Genomic DNA, 17431 nt, shown 5'->3' with positions numbered 1-17431 from the left:
GAACTGAATTGAATGGATGCCAGTCATGTAGATGGAGGGATTACCTACACTGAAGTTGAACTTTCCTTTGAGAAGACTTTTTTTTACTACCATTCAGCAGCTCAGTTGTGACTCCCTGAAGAGCCCTATAGGCAACAAAAAAAGGAGAGAGAGATGTTAGGTTTGCTAAGAAATCAGAGACCAGCTTCACGTCACTGTACAAACTATAAAAATAGATGAATGTCTTTTAAATACATTTAAGGATGGTCTGGAAGCCATTATTCATTATATTCAGACTTAACACATTCAATAACTCGCACTATTGGACAATTTAGGCCTTTGTGTCTAGAGGAAGAAAAAGCAGATCATCTTTGTTGCAGATGCTTGAAGCCTTTGTTTTATTTCATGGGATAAGCTGTTGTATTCAAATACTGCTATATTGTTGAAAATAAGAGGACTTAGCAGCTACGTCACTGTACAAAGAGGCATTAGGATCACTTGATCTCACTTTCTGAAAATATTTATGTGTTGTAGCCACACTATGTACAGGTTGGGGTTGTAAATATGTACAGTAGCTTTCCTTTGTGGGATCAATAAAGTATCTGTCTAATTGTACAAAGAAATTGGTTTATTAAAGAATTAGTTAAAGGTCAAAGTTCTCCTCTTATCTGAATGTTTATTTTGCTTTTTCTCACCAACTGACTCTCTTTTGTTCTCAGCTTCTGAGGAAACTAACATCTATAGAAAACCACCCATCTACAAGAGACAAGGTTGGTTAATTGCTCACATTTGTGTGATTTCAAAGCCTTTTTTGGGGCTGTGTATCTGTCCAGTCAGTTGTTTTTGTGTACATTGTAGCATAGTCTTAGTGTGATAGTTCTGTGTGTCTGACTTAACGAACCAGTTACGGAAAAGATCTGAGTTAAAGCTGCAGTATAGATTTATAGACACACTTTTTTATTGTCTGTAATCTGCTACCTCTGATTAGATTCAGTCTTCTTAGGATTTTCTCAATATTGAAACAAGAATAAATGAAAGAATTTCTTCTGGACCCTTTCACAGCCTTAAAGTAGCTGCAGTTTGACCCCATCCCGTTCAGTTACAAAGTTTATGGTGTGAATTAACTCAAATTTTGTTTCCCATTTTTTCAGCTCTTGTCAGTTGTCCACTAGATAAGTTTCACCTTCTGAAACTAGAAAGGTTGATGGCCTTTGGGTACTGATCACTTGTCCCTGTTAAGTAGGCTTTGGTTGGAATGGGGTAAACAGTCTATGAAAAGCCTGAGAAATACATATTTAAAATGTAATATTTCAAAACCATCAGCTGTAGTCTTTAAACAGTTTAGCCCTTTATTGCTTTTAACAAAATGTAGTGAAGTGAAAAATGATAAAACTACAAGAAATGAACCCAACATAAAGCAAGATGGCAAAGTAAAGCACCTCTTAGGGTAAACAGACAAACTGACAAAGGGTACAATACGGGACTATACACACACACACACACACACACACACACACACACAGAGAGAGAGAGAGAGGGGTGACTGGAGGTGAAGCACAGGTGGGAACAAGACACAAGTGAAAGCAATAATTTGGCAGATAGTCACAGCAGAGAAAAAGAGCATGAAATAAAATTAGAGGTGTGGTTGTGCAGTTAATGTTGCTTAGGAAGGTTTCTAACAAATAGAAGTGACACAGAAGTATCTGTATGGCAGCCATAATAACAGCGGTTCAAATTCTCCGTCTGCTAAGAAAAGACCCTTCCTTTATTACGTGCAACACACCATCCAACTATTCACCAAAACAATGACTGTGATTTAGACCTAAATCAAACTGATGGTGATTTTGGTCACATAAATGTTAACACTAAGTGTGTGTTTCTCATTTTTGAGTAATTTCAATCACTAATTTCACAGTGAGGCCTACTCATACCATAACCCTGCTATATGGTTTGACAACAGGTAGTAAAATGTACAGTTGATCTGTCAATGTTGCACTGCCGTAATAAAATTCTCAAGGTGTTGGCTCCTTATGAAAAGCATAGATTTATATCAGCTGTCTAAATCAATGTTATAACTTATATGAACTATATCAAAGTGTGTTTAAGATATACATTAGTCATGTCTGTGGTTGTATTGCCACCCTCATCATATCACATGCATTTTTATTTGGGGCTTGCTGGGAAAGGCTCCATCCTAAGTTAGAATAGAATAGAATAATCCTTTAATTGTCCCACAAGGGGAAATTTGGTTGTAACAGCAGCAAAAAGACACATATACAAACAAACAGTACACAGGACACAGAACAGAAACATACACAATTTTTCTTAAATATTTACATTAAGGACAATGGTTACTATATACAGAGTATTGTACAGTTATTAAATTAAATAAAAATAACTACAGATAAGAGGCAAACCAGGTTGTAGTGCAACTCGGTTAATTAACTTATTGCAGTTACAGTGCTGATGTAAACATCTATGTTTGTTGGGAGCAGTTCTGATTGTACAGTCTGACAGCTGCAGGGAGGAAGGACCTGCGGAAACGCTCCTTCATGCATCTAGGATGCAGCAGTCTGTCACTGAAGGAGCTCTGCAGTTCAGCAACATTTACATGCATGGGGTGGGAGTTGTTGTTGATGGAGGGAATTTTACTTTGGTCACAGAAAATTTTAACAGTAGGATAGGAGTTACTGCATCATTGGTCAGGCAGGAAAAAAACAATAAAATAAGATTCATTTAATTTTATAGGATTTCAGCCTTTGTAATGAAGTAAAAAAAAATTTCTTTTACTAGTTCTTCTTGTAATTTAGTAATTTAGTCCAGCTATGGGACATTGTAGTTTTAACATGGTACACCATTAACAAATATGTGCATTCAGATTCTCTGAATAAAAAGCTTTGCTTTTCCTGTTTCCTTATAAGTTCTTCTGGACACCTTTCCTTGATGTTTTCCATCAAAATCAGGTAAAAGGAAGTAGGAGTCAATTTTAGGACTATTTGATTATTATCCATAAAAAGAGACATGAGAAACTAACCTTCACTTCAGATCAAAAAGAAGTGACCAAGAGACAAATAATACAGAGTAAAGATTGAATATGATGCCAGAGGCAGAAGAACAGATGAGGCTGGAGAAACTAAAAATATTAAAAACAGTAAAAATAGCCAATCTGTTACACCACCGCTGCAGCCATTGTCTGTGCTTCTCATTTTTGCTGTCATGTATCTGCAGGAGGAGGACTCATATGGAGACTCTTAAGGCAGCAGCATAAATTGAAAACACACCTTTACTTAAATAGGTTGAAAAGTACAAACTATAAATATTAAAGATTATACAGGAATCCAACAATTTAGGCACAGAAGACACAGTAACAGACACTGTACAAGGACTGACAGAAAGATGCCATTATATATACACAAGAGGGGGGATTAGCTGAAGTGAACACAGCTGAGGGAAATGAGACACAGGTGAACAGAATCTACAGTGGCTTGCAAAAGTATTCGGCCCCTTGAACTTTTCCACATTTTGTCACATTACAGCCACAAACATGAATCAATTTCATGTGAATGAGATGAATGAGTACCAAAATAAAACAGGAACTAACAACTGGCGGACGGAGACGAAAACTTCAGAAGACTTAGGAAACTCAAGATATAAACAGACCTCAGATTATAAAAAGTAACCACAACTCAAGACTAAAAGCTCAAAAACTTACTTAAAATATAAAATTCAGAGAGCCATAAACTTTATAAAACGCAAAACTATGCTTTTTCCATATTTCTTCTTGCACTTCTTCATCTTCAAGATGAATTCCAGCGTCACTCCCTTTCCCGAGCAGCTCAATTTTTCAAACAATCGACATCGGAGTTGAACATAACAACAACATCAGTTTTAAGATATGAGCTGTTGGCTGTTTGGAGAACTGAATGCAAATGCCTCTCCATAGCTTCTATGTAGGTGGATTTCTGCCAGCCCTTTTCTCTGTATGACCAAATATCTCATAAGTCAGAAGACCATTCAGTGAGTTCCCAGATTGACCTTAATATGACTGAATCTTGTATCTCCCCGTCACACTGACTAGCCTGCTCAGTTTTTTAGCGTTCTAGCCAAATGCTACCTCATGAGACTTTTGGAAAAATGCACATACTAAATCACAGTCAGAGCTGATGGATTGGTGCATTCCTAATTATGACAGTAGCATTCCCCATACATCATGTTGATAAAGTTACTTTAAGGTTACTTGGCTCGACTATAAAGGTATGCAGACTTGAGGTGGATGTAAAGTTTGATCGTAGTTTTGATACAGCCACATCAAACCTGTGATTACAGATTCTGCTGGTGGAACTGAGAGAAGCAGTGCCAAATAGTGTCTAGATGATCTATCTGTGCTCACATGGCAGGTCCAACAGAGTTACAGTTCTTCTGAAAGACCTCTGCATGATTTACATTGCGCCACAAAGTGCTGACAAGCCTCCCTCTCTCCTGTTGGGCAGTCTGCAAACTGGGCTGTGTGGATGTGGATTTACATTTACACCATTAATCATGTATAGAACAGGTTTCATATTAAGGCAAAATACCATAATCAGGTGTATATACGATACATTGATACCATAATGTGCTATAGGCAGATGTGGCTGCACATCTGCCTATAACACTATGCAATAACACTATTTCATCTATTTCCTCACATGTCATCTACCACATCTAGATATACCACAGAAGGAATCACAGATAAAATGTTTTAGCAGCTCAAGTCAGGCCAAAAATACATTGCATCTGTTTTAGTGCATCTGAAAGGTAGCATCAGTTTTAGATGTAAAATGATACTAAAAATAGGGGTGAGGTGGAGCCATATTGCACTTGATCAAATGCCTAAGTTAAATGAATACTCAAATTAAATAAAAAAAACATCACAATACAAAAATGATAACAAATACGCACAAACAGATGGATTTTATTTGTGTCCTTCAAAGAAGAAAAATGCCATTCATGTATACACATGATTAGTTTACAGTGGCCCTGAAGGTACAAATGCACTGCATCTTAAGAAAACACCAGCAAATAGAAAAATGCTCAAAAAGCACACAAAACACAAGGGAAGTTTGGTGAAACAACAGTGTGATGGACCAGCTGCAGAAGTGACAAACTAGCAGTTAATAGCAAACATGAATCTACAGTGTTATATGAATCATCTGATTTAAAAAAAAAAAACACCTTGCGTGTGTCTTTTTCACGTCTTTTCTACAGTCATTGGTTCCTGACAGCACAGATGACTCCTCCACTTCTGTGTATCATGTGTATTCGTGTGGTTTGGTTTCTGTCACGTGTGCAGCTGTGCTGTCACATTATTGTCTTCCAAAAACACTCCATTGTGTTTTGTGATTTCCTGTTTCCATTTTGGTTTGTGTGCTTTTACAGTGTTTTTCTGTTTGCTGACATTTTTCTTAATTTCTTCTTGTGAGATTTCAGCCCTAACAGAAACTTTACACATTTGTATAATAACTTAAAGTGTTTCATTCTGTTCATATTTTTTATTCAGAGTCAGCATTATCGCCTGCTTGAAGTTTTGTATCACACCCCCTCCCGTTGTCTCTGACCTCTTTTCGATTTTCCATTCCCCTGTTTTTGATGCGTCTCCCCTCTTCTCCTCCTTTCCTCTCACATACTGTGCTCTCTCCCCTCTCTGTAAATATATGCACTACTTCATCTGTCTTGTTTCTCTTGCACTCACGCATCAGCAAACATGTTGGTCAGAAAATCATTTTAGAGCCAACAATGGGAGGGGGAAAAAAGACACTTTCATTAAACAAGAACATCTTTAAGGCTTTCTACCCATTGTTGTTTTGTTGTTATTTCTAGCATGAAATTCAGCACAAGATCCTAGGACAAAAAGATTTTCTGTCACAAATCAAATGCTCAAAGTGTGTCTTTAACAATAAATTTTAAAAAATACCCTCAACAGCTTCTCTAATTATCTTCCTGTCAGAAATATCAGCCTCTCCAACAGCCAATAAGAGTAGGACCAATGACAATCTCACCAATTCAAATCGCCTTTCCACCTCAAACTGTAACAGCATTTATCACCCGAACTCCAACTACTACCCATATACCGGCTCTCCAAAAGGTAAAGCACCTTCTACTTAATAGCATGTTTTACTGCTATACACAAACTGAACTCAGAGAGCCAAGTGACAGCTTTTTCACTTTGATGTTCACTTTTTCAGTCTTCTCACTTGCTCCCTGTTACCTTTCATTTCCCCCATCTCTCTGTCTAGTCTCCAGGGTGAGGAGGTTTTCATCTGGAGGAGAGGAGGATGGACTGAATCATAATATAAACAGGGTAAAAATACATCTGTTGCTTCTTCCTGTTATATTTTAAGTGAGGGTTAATATTTAATGAGCCAGTTAATTAAGTGCTTCTTTCCAGCCTCACTTGACATGATACAAAGTGATGCCCCTGTACTCCTCTCTTATTCTGTCCTCACATCCATCCTTCGCTTTTATCCTGCATTATTCCATCACCATCTGTCAACTCATGCACCCATCCCACTCAATCAACTCTTATTACTCCATCTATCTGTCCTTTTGTTCCACCTTGTTTTCCCATCTCTCTTTGTTCCTCCTCTCTGCTCTTCTTTTCTTCACTCCATCCAGGGAATTGGCAGATTGATCCTGAAGGAGGAGATGAAGGCACGAGCAGGTTGTCACGACAATGACCAGTGGGGTAGCAGACACAGCTCCCGCTGTAGCAGCAAGGAGGCACTGAGCAATCTGGGATACAGCTCCCTTAATGGCTGTAAGTGTGTGTGTGTACATGTGTTTATTTACATCTTGAATATGCCAGTAAGCTGATCAACTTTATTTACCATGCATTGTCACATGACAGTAGGTTAGGCTCGTAATCTTGTCTTTAGTATGATGAATTTGATGTGGGATTTTTTTGCAGATATATTAGTAAAAGTCTATATTGTAATTCATTATAGAAAAAACAAACTAAGTCTGATGATTTTAAGAGGTGGTGCCATGGCTATAAGTTGATTAGTTGGAGTAAAGCAGAAATGTTCAAGTGGATGTATTCAGCTTTTTTCTTATTTTATGGTATATATATATATATATATATATGTATATATATATATATATATATATATATATATATATATATACTGTTACACTTGTAAATGCTCACATTAAACATGGCTAAAGTTTGAAATAATGAGGTCAACACAGGCTTCAGATGGCTCTAAATGCACAGTTTTTTATACTCGTATTTTCATATGATGTCACTGAGAGCAGATATCCCTTATATGGTCATCTCAGGCACACAGGACTGTGAGTCATCCGTTGTTCAAACGATTTGTTTTTGCGGGACAGCCAATGAGAAGAAAGCTTACTTAAAAAGACAGGAAAAGGAGCCGCAACAGACTGTTTTTATGGCAATGCTACAAGCACCCCTTTTATCTGGTTAAGTAGCGAAAGTCTGTCTATTGGTTGTTCCCTCATTTGTTCCAAATATCGGAGAAATATCTCCCTGTCTACGGGATAAACCATCTCTCTAAAGTATCTCAGTATTTACTGGACTCCATTGTTTTATCTTCTGTTTCCCATATGATTTATATAGTAATAAAACATTAAACGTTTGCATGTTAGCATTATCAGTGTGACCATGTTAGCATGCTGGTGTTCATATAGAATTTCAGCTTCAAATAGTAGCTAGCGTGGCTACGTCCTTTCTGTCTCTCTTCTGGTGGAAGGTTAATGATGTTAAGTTTGCATGACTTATCGATATATTCCCAGTGCCTGAAGTATTTTATTTATTTATTTATGTAATTTTTAAATGGTTTGAGGCTTTAGTAGCTAAAACAACATTAGTTTTGGTTTGGGCTAATTCTGATTAGGATGCAGTGACTGAAGGTTAGATGTTAGGAAATAAATGTAGTTTCCTTTATAGCTGGAACAGTGTTGGGTGTTGTACTGTTTGCTGACCGAGCCTGAGCAGGTGGGGTTTTCCCGCTTCTGTGTTAACTCTTTAATTGATCCCATTCCTCATTGTGTTCAGCAGATAACGCGAGACAAAGATGGAGAGATTCGGAGAAAGGCAAAGAAAGCGTGCGTTGTGTTGTGTTGTGGTGGGGGTCCAGCAGGAATAAAAGGAAGGGTGTTAAAGCGGAACAAAGAGTGAACACTATAGAAAGTGTATAGATATAAGGGTGAGAGAGAGAATCAGAAGCTAAAGCAATTTGGAGCTGTTGAGAGAAGATGTACGACATGAAGCCTTAGAAGTAAATCAGGGTCAGAGAGCGGTGGAAAAAGAGGGAAATGAGCTCTGTCCACAGGGAGGTCACGGAGAGAGAGAGAGGTATGAATAATGTGGGTGCTCAGTGCTGTGTAATCACTATGGGTTTATGGTGCTTGCTCTTATTATACTGATTAGAAAATCCTGACAGGCGCACTCTCATCTGTCCTTCAGAGGAGGCTAATTCCAAAATGGGATGTTCACCATTTTTCAGAAATGGAATGAACTGCTACAAACTGACTGACATGCTTGGGGACTTCATTTCACTGAATTGATTCGGACCATTTTTATCCACGCTAGCAGCCTGACCCTAAGGATGGCAGTATCTGTCCATCAGTTAGTCAATCACTTTGGTCTAATATATCTCAGCATGGTGGTATGGCCATGACAATTTCACATTTCATGTTCACCAGAGGATGAGAGCTGGTAAACACATTTATATCATTCTCAGTGATGACCTTAAGTCATCAGGCCAAAGCTTAAGTTAATTACTAGAAAACAACTGAGCGTTGCAGTTGTTTTGTTTTATTCTGATTCAGCCTTCAGAGTCATTGATTGTAGATTGTTAAGTGATTGCATAATCATTCAAATGTACTTAAGTGTGTACAGGATCAATAATTAATATTCAGCAGTGATGCAAGCTGTCTTAACTTTAGCACTAATACTAGAGAAGCAGCTGCATTTCGATTAGTACAAAACTAGCCGTAAAAGCGCAAGGTTAACAACTAAGTTCTTTTGATTTATTATCTTTTATAATAAATCATTATTATTTTTGATTATTTTTTCAGTTTAAAGACTTAAAGATGTTTTTACAAGATCCTCAGCTGTAGTTTTGCTTTCTAATTAGCAATTGCTAGCACGCTATCATGCGAAACTAAGCAGATTGTGGCTGCTAAACTTGTTAGCATTCTCACTGTAATTATTTCACCATAGTGACAGAAACAGTTTGCAACTACAGTCATTAGCAAGCTTTGCTAGTAAGTCATTATAATAAAATGGAAAAAAGGGAAAGAACTTTTTCCTTTATTTATTTATTTGTTTATCTATGTTTGAGAAAAATAACTGAAAAACTCTATTCAAAATAAGTGCAGTGGGTATGTGCCGTAAGCATATAAATATCTAACATGCTGCATGCCTATGCACATAGTGCTTCATATTTTAAATGATGTATAGGTCTTGGTAGTGATTAATCCTGCATGCAGATCTTCTTAGGGACATGTTCTCACACAGCTGATGTTTTATAGACATCTCCCAAAACAGCTAGCTTTTTTAAATATGTATACCCTCGCCACTGAAAACTAATACTTTTACTATGTGATAGATTTATTAACCCTACTTAAAAGAGTGTGACATCTGTTCATGTTGTCCCAGCAACTGATATGCATGTTTATGCGCACACTAAACCAACAGACCAACATGGTCCACAAAGGACAGCAGCATTGTTGCAGCTTTAGTCAGTTTAATGGATCAGGATGAAGAACATCTGCTGATTGCCAATGCTTTTTAAAGACAAGAATGTATATCCCAATATTAACTTCAGCTATGCCTTTGTTCTCACACACTGTGCATATAATGTATTTTTCATGGGTTTTATTTTGTCAAATGTTAAAATTCATTGCATTATATTTAACATGGAGTCCTCTTGATTTGGTAGATATCCTAATTACTGTTACAACTTCAGTATTTCAAGATATATACAACAGAATGCCTGGATTCTTATGTGTGTTAAGTAGGATGTCATGTACAGAGGAGCAATAGTGCATATATTGGACAAAGGATTGAAGATGACGATGTGAGGCGGGAAGAAAAGAAAAGATTGTGCTAGGGAGATGGAGATAGATAATTTGATGTAGTGACCTCCTAAAATTCTCTTTGTGTCCCATAACATACTATAGCTTTCTCACTAGATTCCACAGATCACTGCACGATTTGTTCCTCAGTGTTTTAACTGAATCGGAGATGGATTCAAAATCCATCTTGCTGTTTTTCTTTAGCAGTATTTTATTCTGCTCTTTACTAGCATCTCTTTTCTAGGAAACAAGTCCCTCTCCTAAAGTGTTTATTGAGCTAAAGTTCTTATTCTAAATCATTTTAAAAAACTGCATTTTTGGGGCTTGAGACAAAATTTTCATAGTATGAAACTGGTGAAATTACAATATTTTCATGTGGCCCCTCTCCCCACTCCTTTGTTTGTCTGTCTTTCAGCTCCCAGGTCCCTCTGCAGCGGTGACAGCGGTGAGTGGTTCATCAATGTGTTTTGATCTGCTTGTTCATCCCAATGGGAGCCGCGACACAGAGAGCCGGCTTTTCCCCTCATCTTCTTCATCCTGTTAGTTCTGCTGTGACAGCAGCAGAGCTTTAAGTTGGAGATTTTTATCAGTTCACACTGACGCGCGCACAGACACCTCTATCTTTTGAGTTACGGGTAGGAAGATGAATGGCAAGACAAGGCCTGTCTTTATTTTTTTTTAGAAGCTGCATCTTCCACAGTGATCTGTTCTATAAGCTGTTGTTACATGTGGCAATATTTTTAAAGATTTTGGGGAATTCCGATGCTGTTCTTCTGCTTTTAATAGTTGTTAATGTTTTAAGGCATTAAAGTCCGAACTGGGCTTCCATATTTGTTTTTGAAAACTGTGCATTTGTGCCCAATAAAGTAATTTTGATGGTGCACTAAATACACCAAACGTTAGCTATAAAGATTCAAAGATTCAGTTATTATAGTGAAGGAACAACAAAACAAAAATTGTGATACATGAGATGCTTATGCTAGTAGTTTTCATGCTGGCAACAGAGCAGTACATATCTGAGATGAACACTGACTATATCTCATTTCTTGTTGAGAAAGAAAGTAGTAGATGACAAACTCATTATAGTTCAGCATTTTACACACACTGTACATTGCCAATACACAGCAGCCTGTATTCTGCTGCATCATGGTGTTTCGCCAGGGCTCTTTGACATTACAGGGTAATTTAATTCCTTTCAACACCAGAGTAAAAGAGAGAGGGAGGGAGGAAGGATGAACAGAGGAGTGAGAGGGAGGAGTGGAAAAATGAGGGAAAAGCTAGTGACAGGGGAAGAACTGGAACAGGAAACAGTGATAGTGAAGTAAAGGCAGTTGATAAGCCAAATGAATTGAGAGGAACAGTGGGATTACACTGCCCTCTGCTGCTTCAACTGCAGCAGTGCACACAACAAGTGCAAGGATGCCCGGAGATACTTGGTTGCCACCAGTGGTTATCACTGATTACAAGACAGGTGCTATGTTGGTATAAAGGAAGTAATGCAACTCTTTTCTGCAACTTAAAAGCCATCTCAGATCACAGCTTGGGTCTTTGAGACATTGTGTTGTAGCCTTGAGATTTCAAATATATGAAAAAAGAGCACTTCTGCTTTGAATTCTTATATGAAACGATAGAAAGTTGATCGGAGGTCTTTTTCCAAACTCCCAGCAACATGTCAGTAACTCGCTGTTTGAGCTACTGAGATGAGAGGTTTCAAGATCAGAGTTGGGTGAAAGATATTAGATAGAAAAATGAGCATAAGACAGAAAAACCATTAGATCATCACTTTTCAGACATGAAAACATTTCTTATGCAACACTTCAGTAGAAAAAAAGTGGAAAGAAAACCTGATGAAACAGCAAAATATAGAAGCTTCTGCTCATTGACAGAAAAAAAGCAAAATGTCTTTCCCCCATTTACCCACAGCTCAAAACCTATAGCTTTCTTAAAATCAGATACAGAAATGTATTTGTAGTTTATTTCTTGCTGTATTTGACAAAATCAAATTAAAAATTTATAAGCCATAAAGTAACCTATTTTTTTCCCCAAATAAATAATTAAATAAATAAACCAAAAGCACCACAGACAATAGAGGCAGTGTACTCTTGATTCTAATTTAAGTGTGTCGGTATCAGTTTTCATACTTCATGTGTTTGTTTATGTGTTTTTGTTTGTTCTGCCAGACTCCTACATTGCCAAATCAGCCTCGTTGCCAGGCTACGGCAGAAATGCACTGAACAGGGTAAGGAATCAATGGGTTTTGGCTGTGTGTGTGTGTGTGTGTGTTCCGGTTCTTCCTATCTTGGTGGGGACCAAAATCTGAAATTTACTATACTGGTGGGGACCAACAGCCTTCAACCCCGTGGGGACCTGGATTTTGGTCCCCACGGGGTTGAAGGCATTTTTCACACTCAAAATGTGGTTTTAGTGTCAGAGTTACAATTGGGTTATGGTTAGGTTTAGGGTAAGGGTTAGGGTTAGGCATTCATTTTTGATGGTTAGGGTAAGCGGCTAGGGAAAGCATTACGTCAATGAGATGTCCCCACGAGGATAGCAACACCAGAAGTGTGTGTGTGTGTGTGTGTGTGTGTGTGTGTGTGTGTGTGTGTGTGTGTGTGTGTGTGTGTGTGTGTGTATGTGTGTACGGGTTCGTACTATCCTGGTGGGGACCAAAATCTGACTTTTACTATCCTGGTGGGGACTTTCTGCACCGTGGGGACCAAAATCCAGGTCCCCTCGGGGTTGAAAGCAATTTTCACACTCAAAATGCGGTTTTACTGTCAGGGTTACAATTAGGTTATGGTTAGGTTTAGGGTAAGGGTTAGGGTTAGGCATTCATTTTTAATGGTTAGGGTTAGGGTAAGGGGCTAGGGAAAGCATTATGTCAATGGGATGTCCCCACGAGGATAGCAAACCAGACATGTGTGTGTGTGTGTGTGTGTTGACTCGCCTTGTGTTTGGAGACAAAAACCAAGTTCCCATAATTGATGTTTGCAGTCCACAGATAATGAGTGTAGGTTTCCTCTCAAGAGTCAGAGAGAGAATAAGATACACATGGCCATTTGCTAAACTGTAATACATTGCAAAGTCCTTCATTTGCTACTGACCTGAAACCCATTTGTATCAGTTGCTTCTTAAGGCCAAGTGAAACAAGTGGCATGATGCTGTCGTTACATTAGTGTGATAAGTTGTTACACTAAAAAACACTACGCTTTGTAAAATATTAAATGTGTATTTTTATTCCATGTTTTCCTAAAATGCACTTTCCTGTTGCGGCAGCCTGGGAGTGTTGGTGGAGATTATTACCAGTATGACAGCACTAATGCAGTTAATTGGCAGATAAGAGGTAAGCCTATTGCTCAGCTCAATCTGCTTACGCCACTTCTTAGAGTTTTTCTCTTGATCTATTGCCTACCTTAACACATGTTAGTCAGAACTGCTGGAACAGCAATTGTCAGTGACTCCTTTTTTTCTCCTTCTTTTCAGAATACAAGGTAAGATCCAGTTGCTAAAAGTAAGAAATCTGTTGCTGAGCATAGAGTGACAGGTTTGTATCAGTGGATAAGAATGATGATGTTGCTTCTTTAATCTGAATAATGAATTAATCTCACTCAGTAGCACCCACTTCAGCCAGAGAAATTGTAATGGTGACAGACTCAATTTACTGACAGCAAAGTCAATCCCACAAATAGACGTTAACAAAAGCTAACAGTACCAGCCTTGTCTTTTTATGGCAAGATAAGCATATTTATACTAATGAATATGAGTAAACACAGGCTGACAGTACTATGGCAGTACTCTCTAAGATCAAGCTACCTAATTGGAAAGTTAATAATAAATAATAGTCATGCATTATGTATATACTAGTGCATGGCCATTCTCCAGTATTGTCTGGTCTGTAGTTTTTCTCCTTCTTAGGCAGTTGCTAGGCAACATTGTATCTCAACATAGCATGCATAATTCAAGTTTTGTGGTTAAAAAATTGCATGATATTGTCGTGACATTTTAATCATATGACGCTTTTAAGGTGTTATAGGCGCATAAACTACAAAGGCATCAGTTAACTTGGTAGGTGGTTGCTTGGCAACATGATGATATCACAACACCTGCTATAGATGAGAACCTTCAGGGAAGATTTTGGTTGCTCAAATCTTGATTGCGTAGCTATTTTGCATATAATCACAATAAATATATATTTCTTCTTCTTTTTAGTTTTTATGTAACAATGTTACATGTTGGTGTCACGTGCTGTATCCTGAAAAAGCTCCTGTTTATTTTGTACTTTTTGGCACTGAATTAAAAATGCATGTAAAGTAAAACCGTTCAAGCTTTTTTGTTTGTATTTAGATGATTATAATTTATAGCTCAGGAAGATCAGAATTATGCTGACAACAGACATCAGCAGACTTGATTCTGCTGCGTGATTATTGTAAATAATTCTCACTTGTTCTTTACGTCATCATTTTAGGATAAAAAAGAAAATCAACCGAGAAGTTCATTAACACCAGAAGAAAACAGCATTTCTTAACATTTTCATTGTTGAAATCACAAATTTGAAAAAATAAACTTAATGTTCTTTTTTTTCTTCATATGCAGTTTTAGGGGTTGTTGGCATTGTAACTGCATTTGACCACTAGAGGGTAAAACAAATGCAAAATGATTCAGATTCTTCTGATGCTAACATGTTAAAATATATACTGAATTTCCAAAGTTTTTTACTGGTGTTTTTGTTTTCATGCTCATTCAAATAATCATTTTCAGTAAAGAATTTAGAATGAAGTCAGCATTTAAAGTGCTTTTAAGTCCTTTTAGCGTTTCAGACTTATTTCAGCTAAATCACCCATGGTGCATTTTGATGAGGAACCTTACAGGAATATTAATAGTAAAACAACCCCTTTGACAGGTATTAATAATATGTTTTCTTTCTTCATAAGATCTACCCATATGAAGCCCTTGTGGTGTCAGTCAGAGGGCAGCACCGCCTCCCCAGTGATGTGGACCGAGCCAGACTAGAGGTGACCTGTTATAGGACCCAACTCTTTCACAAAGTCTACATCAATCGTTGCTTTTGATCTTTCAGACTGTGATGAAAGCTCTCAACACTAAAGAACAAAAAAACCCTGCAGTGTCCCTCATGTTGGACACAATGAGCACTGCAGATGTTTTACGAGTCATAGAGCAGCAAAGAAAGCAGAATACAGAGCCTTCCTCTAAGCACTAAGTGGCAGATGTTGTTGCCCGTAGCCTCCAACAACCTGCAGTGTAAAGCTGAATGGACAGACTGATCATTAGCAGAGAAAAACATTTAAAGCACAGTGTTCCCTGTGTGCTGCACTGTGCAAAAGTCCTGAGTCACCATTCATTTCTTTATATTTTGCTAACAAAATGGGAAATAGGTGCAGTGATTTACTGAAACATGTGCAAACGTAAATGGAAATAGAGTGCACAAAGCAAAAACAGAGTTTTTACAGTTCCAAAGAGCTTGAACTTCTAGGCCTCTTGAAGGACATTCAAAGATTTTGACTGCCTTTTGTTCAGTTGTTTGTCAAGATGATCCCACACTACTTCAAAAATGTTGACGTCCAGGCTCAGGTTCAAGGAGTGGACTAAGAAAAAACTGCCAGTGTCCTAAGAAAAAAATTGAAAGTGCTTCTGAAAGCCCGGATAGTTATTGCTCAAACCGCTTTAAAATTACGAGAAAGTCTGGCTACTTATAAACAAACTTTATAGAAATGAGGGTGACTCGATACTTTTGTATAGTACTGTATGTCTTTTCATTTGGTACTGTAGCAGCAAAGGTCATTACTTATGAATTTTAGAAACTCTGTGCAACTGGCCGTGTCACATTATTAATGTTTTTTCTCTATGGTTTATTAAATGTAAAAATGAGATTGTGTTTTAATCTGCTTTGTCTCTTCCTGCTAACAGCGTCACCTCTCCCCAGAGGAGTTTTATAGAGTCTTCGGCATGTCCATGTCTGCCTTTGACCGTCTTGCTCAGTGGAAACAAAATGAACTGAAGAAACAGGTCAGACTCTTCTGAGAAAAGTCAACAGATTCTTTCACTGAACCCAGCTTGAGTCCATGGCTCAGTGGAAGAAGAACTGAACAAAATAAGAAGGCAGAAGAGAGATGTTCTTGGCTTGTTGTAGCTGCTGTGTGTTCGGACTTCTTAAGCAATGTTTGTGAAGTCTGCCAAGTGGGCAAAATTGTGGAAAAATCCCCACCAAAAAGGGAAAACTGAGTGGTAGAAAACTAAAAGAGGAGCAGAGAGCTTCACTGGAGCTACAACGGGTTGCTTGTGCCTCTCCTACCAGCAGATGGCAGTGTGTTTACATAAGCGTTACAGTTTTTGTCTGAACTACTGATGTGCTTTTTAAGAAACTCCAGGTCTGCTAAAAAACGTGTATTCTTATGAAGTATGTCAGCTGTTTGGAAGATGGTATAAAGAATCTAGTTTTAGGGGGTGAGAGTTGCTGCAGAGTCTGATAAACTGGCAAGACAAGTAAATGAGCACTGTGTGATTCTCAGCATTGGGGTTACTGAACATGGTGTATAAATAATGTGTTTTTATAATGTGCACATCTTGAAAACCAAAGGTTTTCGTCTACATTTTTCAAACAACATGTTTGATTTTTGATGTCAGTATTTCTGAAGCCATATTACAAACTTCTTTTCTACATGTGCAAGCAGACTGGACAGTCCATCAACGTTTGCTTTGAAATGACATTTGACATAAATGAGCTGCGTCATGGCTCAGAGCTGGGAGGTGTTAGTTTAGAAGTGGGGGTTTAGTACTATACACTTTAAAATAAAATGTTTGCGTTTTACTTATATATGGAAATCCAAGATTTTTGTTCGTATTTGCAGTTATTCTCAAGAAACAAGCCTGAATTTCAGATGCTGGACTACAGTTGAAACACTGTTTTTCTGACGTGTAGTGTATGTGTGAGGGTGTGAGCGTATGACTGACGATAGTAAACAGTTAATCAAGAATTTTTTTATTAATATTTAAAAGCCATCTGAACAAAGTGAAGAACTCTGAATATAAGGAATGTCAAGAAAGGAAATATTGAAGGAAGAAATGTACAAAAAATATGAAGTAAAGGTTTGTGTTTGTGATTAACAGATGCAATATGTAGTGTCTGAGCTTAAAGGGGTCTAATTAAAACGAAAGGCACTGGATAGCTGTTGCAAAGAATGACTCAAGTTTGTTTTAACTGGCGGTAAAAGGTGAAGTAATGCCGTTGAACCAAGTGGAGGGTTTTTGTGTTTACAGGCTGCAACAATTAATCACATATACAACGTTTGCCTTTTTGTTTATTGGAGTTTTCATTTACAGCCTAATGTCTTTCACTGCTACTCTTAAATAAATG

The 17431-nt window shown here is 37.8% G+C and overlaps 1 protein-coding gene across 3 annotated transcripts in view; it reads left to right on the top strand.

The window, feature by feature from the left end:
• Positions 1-17431, top strand: part of LOC134636846 (actin-binding LIM protein 3-like) — a 55370-nt gene extending 37939 nt beyond the window's left edge. For 2 of the 3 annotated variants that reach the window (XM_063487073.1, XM_063487074.1), the window contains 8 exons: positions 699-749; positions 5963-6100; positions 6252-6316; positions 6631-6772; positions 10475-10504; positions 12240-12298; positions 13336-13402; positions 13543-13870. In XM_063487073.1, coding sequence (XP_063343143.1) covers positions 699-749; positions 5963-6100; positions 6252-6316; positions 6631-6772; positions 10475-10504; positions 12240-12298; positions 13336-13402; positions 13543-13568 — 578 coding nt within the window. In that variant the 3' untranslated portion in view covers positions 13569-13870. Of the gene's footprint in view, positions 1-698; positions 750-5962; positions 6101-6251; positions 6317-6630; positions 6773-10474; positions 10505-12239; positions 12299-13335; positions 13403-13542; positions 13871-14990; positions 15072-15984 lie in introns of those variants that run through there. The other variant, XM_063487075.1, reaches the window with a different exon arrangement.

This window comes from Pelmatolapia mariae, linkage group LG10_11 (assembly GCF_036321145.2).
Source record: "Pelmatolapia mariae isolate MD_Pm_ZW linkage group LG10_11, Pm_UMD_F_2, whole genome shotgun sequence".
NCBI lineage: Eukaryota > Metazoa > Chordata > Actinopteri > Cichliformes > Cichlidae > Pelmatolapia > Pelmatolapia mariae.
The sequence above is the reverse complement of the archived record's forward strand: the minus strand, read 5'-3'. Positions and strand labels throughout refer to the sequence as shown.